Here is a 19214-nt window from a genome sequence, read left to right as displayed (position 1 = left end):
TTGTAACCAGAGTTAATGCCCTTTGATTGTATAGAGATCCACATATTTGTACATAACAAACTTACTATTTGGTAGAATTTCATTAAATTTCATTCATTCTTTTCCATGAACATTTATTGTAAACGTGTGAAGTTGTGTACCCACACCTGATCACACCTTACCTTGATCACCCCCCCCCCCCCCCACACACACACACACACACACACACACACACACACACACACACACACACACAAATTCTTATTTTAGATTTTTTTCAAACAAACTTCATACATGTCCACCACTATAAGGTTATAGGGCCCGTCAAGTTTCAGTCAAATTGCCCAAGTTACACAGAGTTACGGCCCTTAGAAGTTTCTAGTGTTAATATAGGGTACTATAAATATGGGAATTTCTGCATCATAACCTTTGATATATTTGACCTTGAACTATGAAACTTAAACAGAATTTAGAGCACCATAATGTGGTTGTGCACACACCATTTCGTTCGGATTTCTTTTGTAACTTCAGAGTTATTGCCCTTTAATTGTATAAAAATCCACATATTTGTACATAACAAACTTACATTATGTAGAGTTTTATTAATTTAAATAAAATTTCTTTTCATTCTTTTCCATGAACATTTATTATAAACATGTGAAGTTGTACACCCACACCTGGTCACCCCCTTGCCTTGGTCACAATCCCCCCCCCCCCCCCCCCCCCCCCCCCCCCCCCCCCCCCCCCCCCCCAAAAAAAAAAATCAATAAAAAAAATCATTCCTTTTCTTAGATTGCAAGTTGTACCATTCCCCCACCTCGCTCCTCCACCCAGTCATGCCCCACACTCATCCTCTGCTCTCTCCCCCCCCCCCCCCCCCCCCCCATTTTTTTTTCATCTTTAATTTTCCATCAATATTTATAATCAACATGTGAAGTTTTGTTTCCTCGCCCGTTCACACATATATTTATATATATACATATATATATTTCCATTCCTTTTTTTTTTTTTTTTTTTAAATGTTCAAACCTTCAACATGTTAAGTTGTAACTGCACCAACCTTGCCCCCATCCATGTTCAAGATATCTTATTTGATTGTGTTCTCTTAAGGACATCTGTTCTTTTAAGTTTAAATGTACATGTTAAACAACAACACTTGGTGCCAAACCACTCAAAAAACAAAATATTTCTTTCAAGTTAAACTTCAAGCTCACATTTCAATTAACTTCATTTAATTTCAAAAGCTAAGCTTATTACAGTTAGCATATTCCATTCAAAATAAATTCTTTAGTCAGGATCAAAGTATCAAACATTTATTATGTACTCTTTAATTAAACATTTGTTTTCTGATTTTGACTAATGAAATTATTTGCTTCTTAGTAACATCCTTAACTTTTTGCCGGATATATTTTTTTGCCATTCCTCACCACAAACCCTTTCGGCAGGGGATACCAATTCATCAAATTTGCTTGTTTGTATTCATTTTTTGACACAATGATAATCTCCTAAAAGTCTAACTTAATAAAAAAAAATTCCAAAAAAAAAAAGGATTCTGGAAACAAAGAATTTTTTAGGCCTTATATACATTAAGAAGAGTTTCGAATATAGAGGTTATTCAAAGACATACAACATACACTAGTATTATCAATACAGAGAATTTATAAAAATATTTTTGTCAAATCTTATGTAAGTTTTGACTGAGGTCCTTTATTTTCAATTTAAAAAATTAAAAATGCCCACCCAGCTCATTTCTTTCCAAAATTTGATGAGAATCTGAACATTTTCTCTGGCTTAAAAAGTGCCTAAAAGTTTGTGTGGCATTATCTAAAACTTGAACTTTGAAACATAACTGAAATATTATGCAGTATGTGAACTTGTGCATCTTGAGTGTTTTTAGAGATTTCACTCCACCAGACCAGAGTTTTGACTGTTTATTTAGTAAAAAATATGCATAAAAATGCATTAGAGTCAGTGTGGCCCATGTCTGAAAACATATTTGATCTAAGGTCATGGAACAGCATAGAAATATTATTCAGCATGTGCAGTTGTGCACCTGGAGTTTTGTTTTGGATGTCTGTTGGTCAGACCAGAATTATAGCCCTTGATTGTCAAGAATATGCATAAAGCGCATACAAGTTTGTGTAGCATGTATCTCAAAAATTATTTGACTTGGAGTCATAAAACATTAGTGTTGTAATGTAGCATGTGAAGATGCATGTCTGGTGTTTTGTTTGGGATTTCACCCAACTAGACCAGAGGTATGGTTCTTGGCTTAGTGAAAAATACCCATAAGTTCTTAAAAGTTTATTTTGCATATAATATTATCTTAAAAATATTTTACCTAGAATCATGAAACCATGTACAGTGATAGGAAGTAGCAGCACAAGTATCTGTTGACACACATCTAATGTATTAAAGGTTGGCCTGTGTACATTTATTGACATACAGTAAAACATTGTTTGCATAAGCATTGATAGTTTACCAGAAACTGCAGGTGTAATTTTGAAATCATTTTACAGAAATGTTTTGTGGGTGACCCTCTACATGAATTTTAGCTCGACTATTCAAAGAATAGTCTAGCTATTCTACTCACCCTGGCGTCGGCGTCGGCGTCACACCTTGGTTAAAGTTTTGCATGCAAGTATATATGGCTATCATTTAAAGGCATATAGCTTTGAAACTTATTTTTTCTTTTTCTAGGTCAATTACCAACCTCACTGGGTCAAGTCCCATAACTCTGGCATGTATTTTGGGCAAATTATCCCCCCTTTGGGACTTAGAAAATCCTAGTTAAAGTTTTACACGCAAGTTACTATCACCAAAACTAATGTAGATGTTGAATTGAAACTTCACATGTGTCTTCGGGGTTCTAAAACTAGTTGATGGCATCAAGTCCCATAACTCTGACCTGCATTTTGGCTAAATTATGCCCCCTTTTGGACTTAGAAAATCCTGGTCAAAGTCTTGCGTGCAAGCACATACAGCTATTACTTAAAGGCATATAGATTTGAAATTATTTTTTATTCTTCTAGATCAATTACCAACCTCACTGGGTTAAGTCTCTTAACTCTGGCATGTATTTTGGGCAAATTATGCCCCCTTTTGGACTAAGAAAATTCTGGTTAAAGTTTTGCATGCAAGTTACTATCTGCAGAACAAATGCAGATATTAAATTGAAACTTCACAGTCATGTGCCTTCGGTTATAAAACTAGTTGATTGCATCAAGTCCCATAACTCTGATATGCATTTTGGTCAAATTATGTCCCCTTTTGAACTTAAAACTTCTAGTTAAAGTTTTGCATGCAAGTTACTATCTCCAAAACTAATGCAGATACTGGATTGAAACTCTGTAGATATTTTAACATTAAAAGGTAATATTTTTCTGCTTCTGGGACAATAATTGGAATAGTCAAGCATTGACTGTCTTATGGACAGCTCTTGTTTGAAAAAAAGGTTGCCAGTGTCCCTTTATGTATAAAATGGAAACATTTAGAAAGCTAAAATTAATATGGCCTCCATTTGAAGAATCTTCAGGGATAGATCTACTTTGCCCTTTATGGCTCTATGGATATTTTGAAAATCCTCTCCTATGAACAAGTAGGCAAGTTTTTATAATTGTTTAGTAAACAGTATTTCTTGTTATTCCTATCACAGCAAAATAAGACCATCATAGCCCTCTTGTTTCACATTGCCTACACATGGGAGGTCATATTTTTAGCAGTCTTCATGAAACATACACAGAAATAAGTATGTGCATGTTTAAAGGCCAGCTGAATCTGATAACACTTTAGAGATCTCATTTCTAGAGCAATCTTCATGAAACTTGTTTAGAAAGTATATGAACACAAGATCACACACAAGTTTTCTAATGAAATAACACCCCTGTTATAGCTCTTATTTAGTAAACTCACTATCTTTTTACTTCTTAATATGAAGACTTAACATTTTCAGGGAATGAAATACTGGCTATTTACAAGCAGAATGGTTTACTGTGACATTTTGAAAAAATCAAGTTCCTTTCTTTGTCCTATTACATGTTAGACTTAGTGTATTTTGGGCACAAATGAATACAAGATAATTTCTCTATTTGTTTTCATCAAGTTTTTATTCTTCAGAAAGAGGATGAAGAGTCAAAGACTGCTTACACAGAAAGTGGAGACATGGATGATATTGATGCTGAGATTCTCAAGTTGACAGGCAAAGAAGGCGATGCCGAGTCTTCTAAAAGTGAAACAGTAGAACTGATTCATGGTAACGAGGTGTTGAAAGCTCTACGCTCATTTGTTGATGATAACAGAAAACCACAGAGGTATATAGTTTTTCTGTCAATGATAATGTGTTTGAAATCATTCATCCTCCACCAATGATTCACGTGGAGAAGTTGGCAATTACTGGCAGAGAATGGGTTAGTACTGGCACAGAATCCAGTCACTGGTTCAGTTAACTGCCTTCTGTTACATAACTGTTGAAAAGTGATTATAGTCCCCAGAAAAGAAAGAAACATTTCATAAGCATCTTTAAAGTTGGACAAAATGTATATGGTCATAAAATATCTTGGTTTTATTTGATATTATGCATAATTCACATTCAATTTGGCTTCTTGATTTCTTCACCAGTAGACAGAATGTGTATGACTGAAGATAGCTGTATTAATTACAGGAATACATGTACTAGATTTTTAATGACAATTCCTTAGGTCAATTTGGAATTTTCAAAACTGGGTATTAATTGAAAAATGAATAAACTATCAAATAAACAATAATGAGAACAAACTATTTCTGCTAAAAACCTAAATATTCGTCTATGTAGAAATTGTTCTTGAAATCCATAAAATAAAATGGAAGTATATCGCATATTAGTGAACAGTTTGGCCCTTGATCACATGTGGTCTGGCTGGGTACATACTGGCTACTTTGACCAGTTAGTATATCAATGTACTTTTGTTGTCCATTGCAAATATATAGTATACATGTATGGTACATATTCCTGACTGATAGATAATCACAGCAGGCCAGATGGTCAAAGCATCATTGTATATGAGAAGCAAATTCGGCCAACACAACACATAAAATATTGTGTGCTTGATTTTTTGTTAGAACCTTCAGTCCTCAGAGAAGTTTCCACAATGGGCTAGTAACTAATAATTGGAAAAATCACACTTTTGATGAAATTTACGCATGTGGAAAAAGTTGCAAAATGTAGATTCTGATGTAACTTTAATGAGTTGCAGAATTATATAACATAATGTTGTACTTACATCTTAAGCGTGTTGCATAATTCATAACTTCTAATGAACAGACTTGATAAAACCAAATCTGCTATTATGTTGCTTAGTTGCATTCTGTGCTTCCAAAGGATCTTTTCACAGATTTTATTGTTTTCAGAGAGAAAGGAAAGACGTCACAGTTTAAGATCAAGTCTCTAGAGGAGAGAGATGACTCTGGCGACTCAGAGTACTGGGCAAAATATGCTCAAGTGATATCACAGAAAAAGGAACGGCTCTGGGATGCTTTACTGGAGGGGCTAGAAAAATATAGGTATCACATCATAATTTTTTTAGGGACAGAGTGATAATTTGCCTTTTACTGTCCTGTCAATTTGAAGGCACAGTTTCAATGAAAATACAATCATGATCACTTGAAAATGTTTACCCATATTAAAAATGTTTTGAAACATAGATTATAATCTCATTGGCCTGGAATACCCAACTCATTTTTAGCTCGACTTTTCGAAGAAAATGTAGAGCTATTGCACTCACCCCGGCGTCGCCGTCGCCGTTGGTTAAAGTTTTTGATAAAGTCAAATATCTCTGTTACTATCAAAGCTATTGACTTGAAACTTAAAATAATTATTTACTATCAAAGTCTACACCAGGAGAAACAATCCCCATAACTCTGATTTGAATTTTGACAGAATTATGCCCCTTTTTAACTTAGAATTTTTGGTTAAAGTTTTTGATAAAGTCAAATATCTCTGTTACTATCAAAGCTATTGACTTGAAACTTAAAATAGTTATTTACTATCAAAGTCTACACCAGGAGAAACAATCCCCATAACTCTGTTTGAATTTTGACAGAATTATGCCCCTTTTTAACTTAGAATTTTTGGTTAAAGTTTTTGATAAAGTCAAATATCTCTGTTACTATCATAGCTATTGACTTGAAACATAAAATACTTATTTACTGTCAAAGTCTACACCAGGAGAAACAATCCCCTTAACTCTGAATGAATTTTGACAGAATTATGCCCCTTTTTAACTTAGAAATTTTGGTTAAAGTTTTTGATAAAGTCAAATATCTCTGTTACTATCAAAGCTATTGACTTGAAACTTAAAATAGTTATTTACTATCAAAATCTACACCAGGAGACACAATTCCTATAACTCTGGTTTGAAGTTGGACAGAATTATGCCCCTTTTTAACTTAGAATTTTTATGCCCCCGAAGGGAGGCGTATTAGTTTTCAACTGTCCGTCCGTTAGTTCATTCGTTCGTTCGTTTGTTAGTCACAGTGTTAACTTTTTGCATGAATGCACTTTACTCGCAAACCACTGCACCCAGGACCTTCAAACTTCACGTGCTGATAGTACTTATTGAGTACACCACCCCTACTGACTTTGGGGTCACCAGGTCAAAGGTCAAGGTCACAGGGGCCAACATTAACTTTTTGCATGAAGGCACTTTACTCGCGAACCACTGCACCCAGGACCTTCAAACTTCACATGCTGATAGTACTTATTGAGTACACCACCCCTACTGACTTTGGGGTCATTAGGTCAAAGGTCAAGGTCACAGGGGCCAACGTTAACTTTTTGCATGAAGGCACTTTACTCGCGAACCACTGCACCCAGGACCTTCAAACTTCACATGCTGATAGTACTTATTGAGTACACCACCCCTACTGACTTTGGGGTCACCAGGTCAAAGGTCAAGGTCACAGGGGCCAACGTTAACTTTTTGCATGAAGGCACTTTACTCGCGAACCACTGCACCCAGGACCTTCAAACTTCACATGCCGATAGTACTTATTGAGTACACCACCCATACTGACTTTGGGGTCACCAGGTCAAAGGTCAAAACTTTTTGCATGAAGGCACTTTACTCGCGAACCACTGCACCCAGGACCTTCAAACTTCACGTGCTGATAGTACTTATTGAGTACACCACCCCTACTGACTTTGGGGTCACCAGGTCAAAGGTCAAGGTCACAGGGGCCAACATTAACTTTTTGCATGAAGGCACTTTACTCGCGAACCACTGCACCCAGGACCTTCAAACTTCACATGCTGATAGTACTTATTGAGTACACCACCCCTACTGACTTTGGGGTCATTAGGTCAAAGGTCAAGGTCACAGGGGCCAACGTTAACTTTTTGCATGAAGGCACTTTACTCGCGAACCACTGCACCCAGGACCTTCAAACTTCACATGCTGATAGTACTTATTGAGTACACCACCCCTACTGACTTTGGGGTCACCAGGTCAAAGGTCAAGGTCACAGGGGCCAACGTTAACTTTTTGCATGAAGGCACTTTACTCGCGAACCACTGCACCCAGGACCTTCAAACTTCACATGCCGATAGTACTTATTGAGTACACCACCCATACTGACTTTGGGGTCACCAGGTCAAAGGTCAAAACTTTTTGCATGAAGGCACTTTACTCGCGAACCACTGCACCCAGGACCTTCAAACTTCACTTGCTGATAGTACTTATTGAGTACACCGCTCCTACTAAATTTGGGGTCACCAGGTCAAAGGTCAAGGTCACAGGGGCCAATGTTAAGTTTTTGCATGAAGGCACTTTACTCGCGAACCACTGCACCCAGGACCTTCAAACTTTACATGCTGATAGTACTTTATGAGTACACCACCCCTACTGACTTTGGGGTCACCAGATCAAAGGTCAAGGTCACAGGGGCCAACGTTAACTTTTTGCATGAAGGCACTTTACATGCAAACCACTTCATTCAGGAACTTCAAACTTCACATGCTGATAGTACTTATTGAGTACACCACCCCTGCTGACTTTGGGATCACCAGGTCAAGGTGCTGCGGGGGGCATTTGTCACCATTAGTGACAGCTCTTGTTAGTTAAAGTTTTTGATAAAGTCAAATATCTCTGTTACTATTAAAGCTTTTGACTTGAAACTCAAACTAATTATTTACTATCAAAGTCTACACCAGGAGACACAATTCTCATAACTATAATTTGAATTCGAACAGAGTTATGCCCCTTTTTAACTAGGATTTTTTTTTTTTACTGGCAAAGCTCAAATTCAGAGTCAAGCACTGAGAAAAGTCGAGCGCGCTGTCTACGGACAGCTCTTGTTAGCTTGGCTGTTCGAAGAAAAAGTAGCGCTATCAGACTGGCATGCCTTGGCATCAGTGTCGACATCCAGACTTTATTTTAACAAAATTGTGCCCCTTTTTAGCTCACCTGAGCCAAAGGCTCAAGGTGAGCTTTTGTGACTGCTCGATGTCCATCGTCCATCATGTGTCAACAGTTTCTAAAAACATCTTCTTCAAAACCACTGGGCAGCTTTACACCAAACTTCACAGGAATGATCCTTGGATGGCCCCCTTTCAAGATTGCCGCAAGAATTGAAATCCATGCAGAACTTTGGTTACCATGGCAACCGAAAGGAAAAACTTAAAAAATCTTCTTGCCCTTTTGTATGTAGCATCATCTAGTGGTCCTCTACCAAGATTGTTCAAATTATCCCCCTAGGGTCAAAAATGGCCCCGCCCTGGGGGTCACATGGTTTACATAGACTTATATAGGGAAAACTTTGAAAATCTTCTTTCAAAAACGACAGGGCCTAGGGCTTTGATATTTGGTATGTAGCATCATCTATAGGTCCTCTACCAAGATTGTTCAAATTATTCCCCTAGGGTCAAATATTGGCCCACCCTGGGGGTCACATGGTTTATATAGACTTGTATTTGGAAAAATTTGAAAATCTTCTTGTCTGAAACCACAAGACCTAGGCCTTTGATATTTGGTATGTAGCATTGCCTTGTGGTCCTCTGCCAAGATTATTACCCTGAGGAGAAAAGAGGCCTTGCCCCGAGTGTCACTAGTTTTACATAGACTTATATAGGGAAAACTTTAAAAATCTTCTTGTCTGAAACTGCAAGGCCTAGGCTTTTGATATTTGGTATGTTGCATTGCCTAGTGGTCTACTACTAAAATTGTTCAAATTATGCCCCTTGGGTGAAAAGAGGCCCTGCCCTGGGGGTCCCAAGTTTTACATAGACATAATGTATATAGGAAAAAACTTTAAAAATCTTCTTGTCTTGAAAGTTCAAGGCCTAGGCCTTTGATATCTTGTATGTTATCTAATGATCACTCCTGTCAGTTATCTTGAATGACTGTAATAGAGCTTATTAATTGTAATCATGTAATAATAGGTAGTAATAATGAAACAGTAACATAAAAACAGTTTTTTTGCCCTTGATAGAAAACAATTTTTAAAGCTTCTAGAAAAATTTGTATTTTAGTGAGTGCCTGAATGCAAGATCAGGTCTTATAACTGAGACAGATGCTCTGAGACAGCAAAATGCTGAGCTGAGAATGTTATTGCACCAGTATGTCAACTCTAAGGTAACTATCACTTGTCTAACACATATTGTCAACTCTAAGGTAACTAGTCACTTGTCTAACACATATTGTCAACTCTAAGGTAACTAGTCACTTGTCTAACACATATTGTCAACTCTAAGGTAACTAGTCACTTGTCTAACACATATTGTCAACTCTAAGGTAACTAGTCACTTGTCTAGCACATATTGTCAACTCTAAGGTAACTAGTCACTTGTCTAACACATATTGTCAAAACTAAGGTAACTAGTCACTTGTCTAACACATATTGTCAACTCTAAGGTAACTAGTCACTTGTCCAACACATATTGTCAACTCAAAGTAACTAGTCACTTGTCAAACACATATTGTCAACTCTAAGGTAACTAGTCACTTGTCCAACACATACTGTCAACTCAAAGTAACTAGTCACTTGTCTAACACATATTGTCAACTCTAAGGTAACTAGTCACTTGTCCAACACATATTGTCAACTCAAAGTAACTAGTCACTTGTCTAACACATATTGTCAACTCTAAAGTAACTAGTCACTAGTCTAAAACATATTTTCCTTAGGAAACTATCACTTGTCAACAATATTGTGTCAACTCTAGGTAACTAGTCACTTGTCTAACACATATGCAAAACTAAGGGAACTAGTTTACTTGCAACCATATGTCAACTCTAAGGTAACTATCACTTGTCAACACATATTGTCAACTCAAAGTAACTAGTCACTTGTCCAACACATACTGTCAACTCTAAGGTAACTAGTCACTTGTCGAACAAATACTGTCAACTCTAAGGTAACTAGTCACTTGTCCAACACATATTGTCAACTCAAAGTAACTAGTCACTTGTCTAACACATATTGTCAACTCTAAGGTAACTAGTCACTTGTCTAACACATATTGTCAACTCTAAGGTAACTAGTCACTTGTCTAACACATATTGTCAACTCTAAGGTAACTAGTCACTTGTCCAACACATATTGTCAACTCAAAGTAACTAGTCACTTGTCCAACACATATTGTCAACTCTAAAGTAACTAGTCACTTGTCTAACACATATTGTCAACTCTAAGGTAACTAGTCACTTGTCTAACACATATTGTCAACTCTAAGGTAACTAGTCACTTGTCTAACACATATTGTCAAAACTAAGGTAACTAGTCACTTGTCTAACACATATTGTCAACTCTAAGGTAACTAGTCACTTGTCTAACACATATTGTCAACTCTAAGGTAACTAGTCCTTTGTCTAACACATATTGTCAACTCTAAGGTAACTAGTCCTTTGTCTAACACATATTGTCAACTCTAAGGTAACTAGTCACTTGTCCAACACATATTGTCAACTCAAAGTAACTAGTCACTTGTTATACACCCAAAGGGACGTATTATGTTATGACGCCAATGTCTGTCTGTCCATCCGTCTGTCTGTCCATCCGTTAGCAATTTCTTTAAATTTTGCTCCCATCCTCCTCTGATATAATCCTTCGGCCGTATATTGCCCCGCTTGGCGGAGCTCTTGTCTAATACATATTGTCAACTCTAAGGTAACTAGTCACTTGTCTAACACATATTGTCAACTCTAAGGTAACTAGTCACTTGTCCAACACATATTGTCAACTCAAAGTAACTAGTCACTTGTTATACACCCAAAGGGACGTATTATGTTATGACGCCGGTGTCTGTCTGTCCATCCTTAGCAATTTTCTTTAAATTTTGCTCCCATCCCCTCTGATTAACCTTGTCAATCCTGGTCAGCCTTGTCAACACATATTGTCAACTCTAAGTAACTGTCACTTGTCCAACACATATTGTCAACTCTAAGGTAACTTGTCCTCCCCTCAACACATATTGTCAACTCTAAGGTAACTTGTCACTTGTCCAACACATATTGTCAACTCTAAGGTAACTTGTCACTTGTCCAACACATATTGTCAACTCTAAGGTAACTTGTCACTTGTCCAACACATATTGTCAACTCTAAGGTAACTTGTCACTTGTCCAACACATATTGTCAACTCTAAGGTAACTAGTCACTTGTCCAACACATATTGTCAACTCTAAGGTAACTTGTCACTTGTCCAACACATATTGTCAACTCTAAGGTAACTTGTCACTTGTCCAACACATATTGTCAACTCTAAGGTAACTAATCACTTGTCCAACACATATTGTCAACTCTAAGGTAACTTGTCACTTGTCCAACACATATTGTCAACTCACAAATACCTACCTTAATAGAGAGATAATGGTCCTGATTCCTGCCAAAATGTTCAGATGCTTTTGAGAATTACTAGCAGATCAACTGCCAATGAAACTGGCACATCATTGGTAATGAATTTATGTAATGATATTATTAATCAGATGATTTTATATTGGCTTTGTTATTTGTCCAAGGGTAGTCGTCATTTGTCCAAGGGTAGTCGTCCTGGCCTAAACCCAAAGTCAAAGGGCCAATATGACTGCCAGATGAAAATTTATATGATTAATAATGATTTTTGTTATAATCAGCTCTGTATTGCCTCTTCAATTTAACCAAGTAAAATTCTCTATTTTGCTTTGTATATTTTAGTCAGGATTTTGTCGTATTGGCTAAAACTACATGTATATCAAAATCGCCTTGACTGTCGTGTAGTGGTAGATTGAAAGCATTCATGAGAATTCCTACACATTCAGATTTATCAGTTGAATTTCCAGTGTCAAGCACTCCCTTGAAATTCAGGATATTAAATCTTTTCTAGAACTTTTCTAAGAATAAATTTAGTTCACTTTCTTCAAAGAATAGGCACACAAGTAAGTAACGAAACTCATCCTCTAACCATTTAAAGAGCGCAAAACACATTTTACAAAACATTATTGATAATTTCATATAAATTATATCTCCCTGTAATACATTTGGGTGCACAACATTTTTTAAAATGTGATATTTCATCAAGTACGAAAATACATCATTGAGTTTTGTTGAATTCTGCCGAAGTACAATCTAATTTCTAAAATTTACTTAAATGTTGATCATTTAGTGGAATGGTAATTATGATCATAATGTTAACATTAAGGTAGTTCTGCACATTCAGATCAAAATTTGTTCTACAATGTAGAATTTAAGTAAACCCTGAGATTTTTCAAAACTTCAAAATATACTTGGAAAATTCAGCAAAAAAAAAAGATAGGGTCGTGTGCTTGATTTTTTGCTAGACTGATTTGAAAAAACTGGACCTCACGCAGTTTTTCATAATGTGAGTCTATGGAAAATCACAACTTTCAGAACATTTTTGCGAATAGAAATTTTTCTACAGTGTAGATTTTAATGAAACTTAATGACACAGTCATAAAAAAACATACATTCTATAATGTGGTGAAATAAAATGTATAGGTCCTTTTGCTTATTTTTGAGATATTTGAACATGATTAACCCTTACCCTGCTAAATTTCTATAATGAACTTGTCCAGCTTTCAATTTGGACAGTACTGTTAACTGTTAAAAGGGGTGCATACCAAAAATATAGTGACTGAATGGCGAACAGTGCAGATCATGATCAGATTGCATGGATAAGCAGGCTGATCATGATCTGCACTGGTCGTAAAGACAGAATCAGTTGTGTCCAGCATGGTAAGGGTTAAAGTGAACTGCACATTTCAAGCTAATTTTGAGACATTATTTGAATTATTTAACATGTCAGATGTTTTGGTATCATATCTTAACTCTAGAAAGATAATAACAGTGACATTGTAATAAATTTACTCACGGGTTGCCATTATTTCATAAAATGATTTTCATTTACGTATGTCGAACCTAGTCTTTATTCTACGTTTTCCAGATAAATGATGTTATGCCATCACTTCCATGTTAACAGTTGTGCAGATCTACCTTAACTCTTACCATTTAATTTTCTGTTTAAGAAATATCCTACTTCCTGAGATGTTGACCATACCATTTTTATATGCCCATTTTGGAAAAACAGGATTTATCATGTGATGGCACATGTGTCTGTCCAATAATTTTAACCGGCTCTGTAAATCAAAGGTCAGGATCACAAATTGAGCCATTTCAAAGGTCAAAACTCTCTATCAGATTTTCATTTGTGTCTGGAGCATAACTAAATAACCATGCAAGGTATTGATTTTGAACTTGACATGTAGGTAGGTGGTGATGAGACGATGTGCAGAGAACATGAACCTGGTCTGTAGATGTAAGGTCAAGGTCACAAATTGAGCTCAAAGCTTAAAGCTCTCTGTTATATTTAGTGTCTGGAGCATAACTTATTAACCATTCAAGGTATTTACTTCAAACTTGTGTTGTAGGTAGGTGGTGACGAGACGATGTGTAATGTGCATAAACGAGGGTGGTAGATAAAAGGTCAAGGTCACAAAGGTTAAATCTGCCCATCATCTTTCATGTCCAGAGCGTAACTTAAAAAATATCAAAGTTATTGACTTGAAACTTGGGATTTAGGCAGGTGGTGATGAGATGATGCGCAGACTGCAACATTCTTTGCTTCTATCCTCCTATGATATAACGCTTTGGGCATACATTGCCAGTGCTTGGTGAAGTTCTTGCTTTGTTTTATTCAGATTGCCAAGTGTAAAATGCTAAATATTTAAACGTAAAATACAAGTATTAAAGACAAAACTTTTAGATCACATGAAAATTGTTTGGTATTCAAATATGAAAATGTTATATTTTCTTAACATTAAATTGCCCACATGTTTAATTAGTTTTGGATAACTTGATAACATATAAAAGATTAAAAAAACTTACTTTAAGTAGATGGTTAACACCTTAAAACTACATGTCCTTCAAAGACAAGGGGTGTCTGTGAACAAAAAGATATAATGTTTTTACTAATTTTTCTCATAAAAGGGGGAGAAAAATCATGTGTAGACTTGCCAAACTGTTTGTAAACACCAAACAGAAGCATCATGATAAGGTTCTTATAGCCAGTTTAATTGTATCTGTCTAGAAATGGAGACATTATTCCCTTTTTGATAATAAAAGAGGGGACTTTGATAGCTCTGTAAATTTCAAAAAGGGGACTATGATAGCCATGCTATTTTTAACTCATCTGATGTTTTGAAAAAATGATAAGTTATTGTCATGAGTTATTGTCACCACTTGATAGCATCATTGTTAGCTAGTTAAGTTTTCTGTTTAGGTCAGCTTTTCTCCTAAAGTATCAAAGCTATTGCTTTAAAACTTGCAACATTTGTTCACCATCAATAGCTGACTCTGTACAGCAAGAAACATAACTCCATCCTGCTGTTTGCAAGAATTATGGCCCTTTTGGACTTAGAAATACCAGATTTCTTGGTTAAGTTTTGCGTGTTGGTCAACTTGTCTCCTTAACAATCAAAGCTATTGCTTTAAAACTTAAAGCAGATATTTGCCATAAAAAGCTTTATTCTGCACAGCAAGTACCATAACTCTACATTGCTTTTTGCAAGAATTATGGCCCTTTTTGTTCTTAGAAAATATCAGATTTTAAGTTTTGCAGTTAGGTCAACATTTCTCCTTAACAATCAAAGCTATTGCTTTAAAACTTAGAGTAGTTATCCGTCACCAAAAGCTGATTCTACTCAGCAAGAAATGTAACTCCATCCTGCTTTTTGCAAGATTTTTGGCCCATTTTAGACTTAGAAAATATTATAAAAACAAACATGTAGGATACAGAGACAAAAAAATCAGATGAGCGTCTGCACCCGCTCTTGTTAGGAAAGGTATTATGATAGCCCAGTCAAAACTGCAGAGGAGATTAAGTTTGTTTTTTCAGTGGAAAGGTATTTTGATTGTCCCCTTGTTTCAAATGATGTATGCAATTTCTCTCATATTGTGCCCAATGTTTCATAGTTGTAATAATAGTAATTTTGAAAATGGTCGATTAAACAAATTTATGGAGACAAGCTTTGATTACTTGGAGTTTGTAGATTTTTATGAACAATTGTGCTTTTCAGTATTTATTTCTTTGTTATAGGTGAATGCGGAATTGGAGGTACCACCAACACGTGTCCTGCAGCTTGAAATGAATCCTCCTCGTTGATGGCCCCACTCACACCTCCCAAACAACACATTTTTATCACTTACCCTTTTGAAGCCCCTGGCTTAAATAACAATTAATGAAAAAAATGTTTTCTTTTTCTAAAATTTGGTTATATTTTAATGATTATGCATATTGCAGGAAAATAGAAGTGAGGGAAGAGAAATTAGTTTTTTTTGAAACAAACTACTTTTTGACCAAAACAGTTTTATTTTGTGTGTAACTATTTCAGTCTAATTTTTAGAAAAATATCTGAAATATTAATTGTACACCATTAGAAATGCATTACCAGTTCAGTTGCAGGAAATAAATTTTCAAATTTCAATTATATTTTTAAGTTTTCCCATCATCTGATAGAGAAATGATTTCAATAAATTGTTTGTAACATTATATTCTGTTAAGAAGAATTATGCATCATTGAAAATTGTCAAGTTTATATTTTGTATGAAAAATGTAAATTGTACCATTTTACATCAAAGTTGTACCATTAACAAACTGAATAGAGCTAATACATAACTGCCTGTATCAGTTGTACCTGACTGTCACCCTTCCCTTGTTGTTCTTTAGCATGCAAGTTGCAAAGCACACATCTACAAGACTTATCAAAATATTTGCCATTTTTGTTTGAGCCGGGCAGGCAATCGAACTCAAGACCCTAGGTTTCATAGTGTTACAGTGTTGCTACATTGCCCGCTCTGTATGAAATTATTTTCATTGTTATTTAAAATTACTAACGTGAAAGTGCCAAGGTAAATCTGCACACATTTCTATACAAAATAAAATATTTCAAGACATGTTATTTTTGCCAGGGGCTGTGATTAAAGTTTTTTGATTAGAAGGTGTGAGTTGACTGTGATCTACAAGTTGATGTTGTTAATCAGTGAAATAAATATAAAATAAAACAGACATTTTTACAGACCTATATCAGTACAGCCTTTTACATTTTATATTTTGATCTTCATATGAGGAAAGGTTTTAAAAGATAATTGTTTTAAGAGAACTGAATAAAGTAAGAAATAAAACCTAGGTGTTATTTTTGTTGTTACTACAACCGGAATGTAGGGGCCTCTGTGGTCGAGTGGTTAAGGTCGCCGACTTCAAATCACTTGGCCCTCACCTATGTAGTTTGAGCCTCACTCTGAACATTGAATTTTTTGTGTAAGGAAGCCATCCAGCTGGCTTTTGGAAGGTCTGTGGTTCTATCCAGGTGCCAGCCCATGGTGAAATAATGCACAGAGGGGCACCTCCACCATCAGAGTCTTCCTCCACCATCAAAGCTGGAAAGTCACCATATGACCTATAGTTATGTCTGTGCAATGTTAAACCCAACAAAATAAAAAAAAAAACCAAATCTAAAGATACTGGGTGGGTGTCACAGAGTGCTTTATATATTATTTATCTAAATTGATTGCCTGGTCTATGAACAAATAGTTTAGAGATTTAAAGTATGAGCACATTATTTGAATAATGTTTTGCAACTGAAGGCATAATTATTGTCATTTTCACCATCAAATACTGTAAAAAATGATATTTAAGCTGTTGGTCATTTAATTGCAAGCCATTATCACAAATGAGAGGAAGAAAGTATGCGGCATCTTTGTAGAGTTAATGATATATCAATACTATCCAGTAAGTATCCTTTCTTGAAATATCTAGTGTTCTTGTTGTAAACTGAAATTAGCTTGATTGCTCTGGTGACTAAATTTTCACAAAAAGTATAATAATGGTGGACGTATAAGAATTTTTTGCTGGTCTTAATAGCTGGAACAAAAGCCGTGGAAAAGTTCTGTAAATGTTATGTACTGACTGTGGATATTGTTGTTGACAAAATTAATGTCATGTATACGATATTGTTCCATGAGTGAAAGTAATTTGTTTTACTTCCTGTTAAAATTGACCGATATGTTTTTGTGATGCATGAAATTCTGTAAATTGGTCGAACAATGTCTTAAATTGAACTTGCATGAATTACGATTTAAGACACTATAATTAATTAGAAATAATTTTATAAATAGCAAGAGTGCTTTAACACTATTTATGCACGATGAGTGGTTATACGTCTGGCGTAATAATTTCACGAGGGTGCAGCCCGAGTGAAATTATTTGTACGACGTATTACCGCCCGAGTGTATAAATAGTGTTAAAACACGGTTTTGCTATAAATCATTTCGATTCTAATATGCCCTTAATCTAAAATAGTAGATAAAATATGGTAGCGCTCTTTCTTGGTCGCAACAAAAACAATGACGTCACCGCACGTTTACATTACATCATTCTAGCGTAAGAGTGTTTTAACAGAGAAAAGCATATAAGAATAAAGTATGTTTCTGTAAAATTAAGAATGTGTGTAGATAGAATTGCCTATATTTTGGCCATTCTTACATCCAGGAGAAACTAAATTTTACATTTAACTGTTTAATTTGAGGACCAGTTTTACAAGTCTTATAAGCCTTTCACATGTCTAATCAATAAACACGGGTGGTAAATGCGCAATCCAATTCCCGCCGGGAATACGCTTAAAATGGGTTGCGCAACGTCCGGTGCTGGTGTTGCGCGTAAAAAAAGACAAAATTGAGGTATGTGAAGTTATGATTTTGCTTAGTATGAGACGAGAATAAATTTTCTCGATAAAAGCAAAATGCTATTCGACACAGATATGATAATACATCATAAGTGTAAAATATCTGGTTTGTAATTTATGATTCGGCTCTATTATCACAAAAACTCTGGCGACACGAAACGTGAAAAAAAGTATGAAATCAACAAAAATGGCAGTTTCTGACCTCATGCCTAATCTGAGGACATCTGATGCTTTTTATGATAACTCAACTGTTATAAAGTAACAAATATCAAATTTATTTGTTTCAAATCCTGCTTACGGGGACATAATTGACAAAATAATCATCGGGAATGGGGTTGCGCACCGGGAATGGAGTTGCTCATATACATCATAATGTGTATAATGTATACGCGCAACTCCATTCCCGTGGCGCAATCCCATTCCCGATTATTTTTTGCCAATATTCCCCACAAAAGCAACATTTCATTCAAGTGTATGTAATATACATGACTGTTTTACACGTGTTTGTTCATTCGAAGCGACACATTTCCAAAAAGAAGGCACAAGAGTTAGAAAATTTACATTTTTCATGATTCCATGCTTTTTTGACAGCTTGAGCCATCAGAGTTTTCGTGATAACAAAGCTGATTCTTAAATTAATGAGTTGGTATTTCACACATATGATCCTTATTCATTTTTGTGTCGAATAGCATTTTGCTTTTTTTCGAAAGCACTCGTAAATGTGTAATTATTTACAAAAACAAAAACCCACCTACCTCGATTTTGTATATATTGATGCGCAACACCAGCACCGGAAGTCGCGCAACCCATTTTTAGCGTATTCCCAGTGGGAATTGGATTGCGCGTTTACCACCCCTGATAAAACAAGTTGTAAATAACATTTCTCACTTAAATGTGAAGAATTTAACACCAGTCCTGTCCATAATAATTGCTTATACACAAACACAATCATCGCACAGTTTTGTTTCTATTCTTGTTTCCTTGCAAAATGTTAGTCTGCAGGGTAATCAGTGTAATTTGCCTATACAGC

General features: G+C 35.7%; 1 protein-coding gene across 1 annotated transcript in view; it reads left to right on the top strand.

Annotated features, from left to right (window-relative positions):
- The window catches only part of LOC128549523 (dynein regulatory complex protein 1-like), an 81977-nt gene extending 65348 nt beyond the window's left edge, over positions 1-16629 (top strand). Inside the window, exons 15-18 of the mRNA XM_053526343.1 lie at positions 4096-4289; positions 5365-5517; positions 9482-9584; positions 15541-16629. Of these exons, the coding sequence (XP_053382318.1) occupies positions 4096-4289; positions 5365-5517; positions 9482-9584; positions 15541-15606 (516 nt within the window). The 3' untranslated portion in view covers positions 15607-16629. The remainder of the gene's footprint in view (positions 1-4095; positions 4290-5364; positions 5518-9481; positions 9585-15540) is intronic.
- Positions 16630-19214: the final 2585 nt, after the last annotated feature.

This window comes from Mercenaria mercenaria, chromosome 16 (assembly GCF_021730395.1).
Source record: "Mercenaria mercenaria strain notata chromosome 16, MADL_Memer_1, whole genome shotgun sequence".
Classification (NCBI taxonomy): Eukaryota; Metazoa; Mollusca; class Bivalvia; order Venerida; family Veneridae; genus Mercenaria; species Mercenaria mercenaria.
Note: the sequence above shows the minus strand (reverse complement) of the source record. Positions and strands in the feature narration are given on the sequence as shown.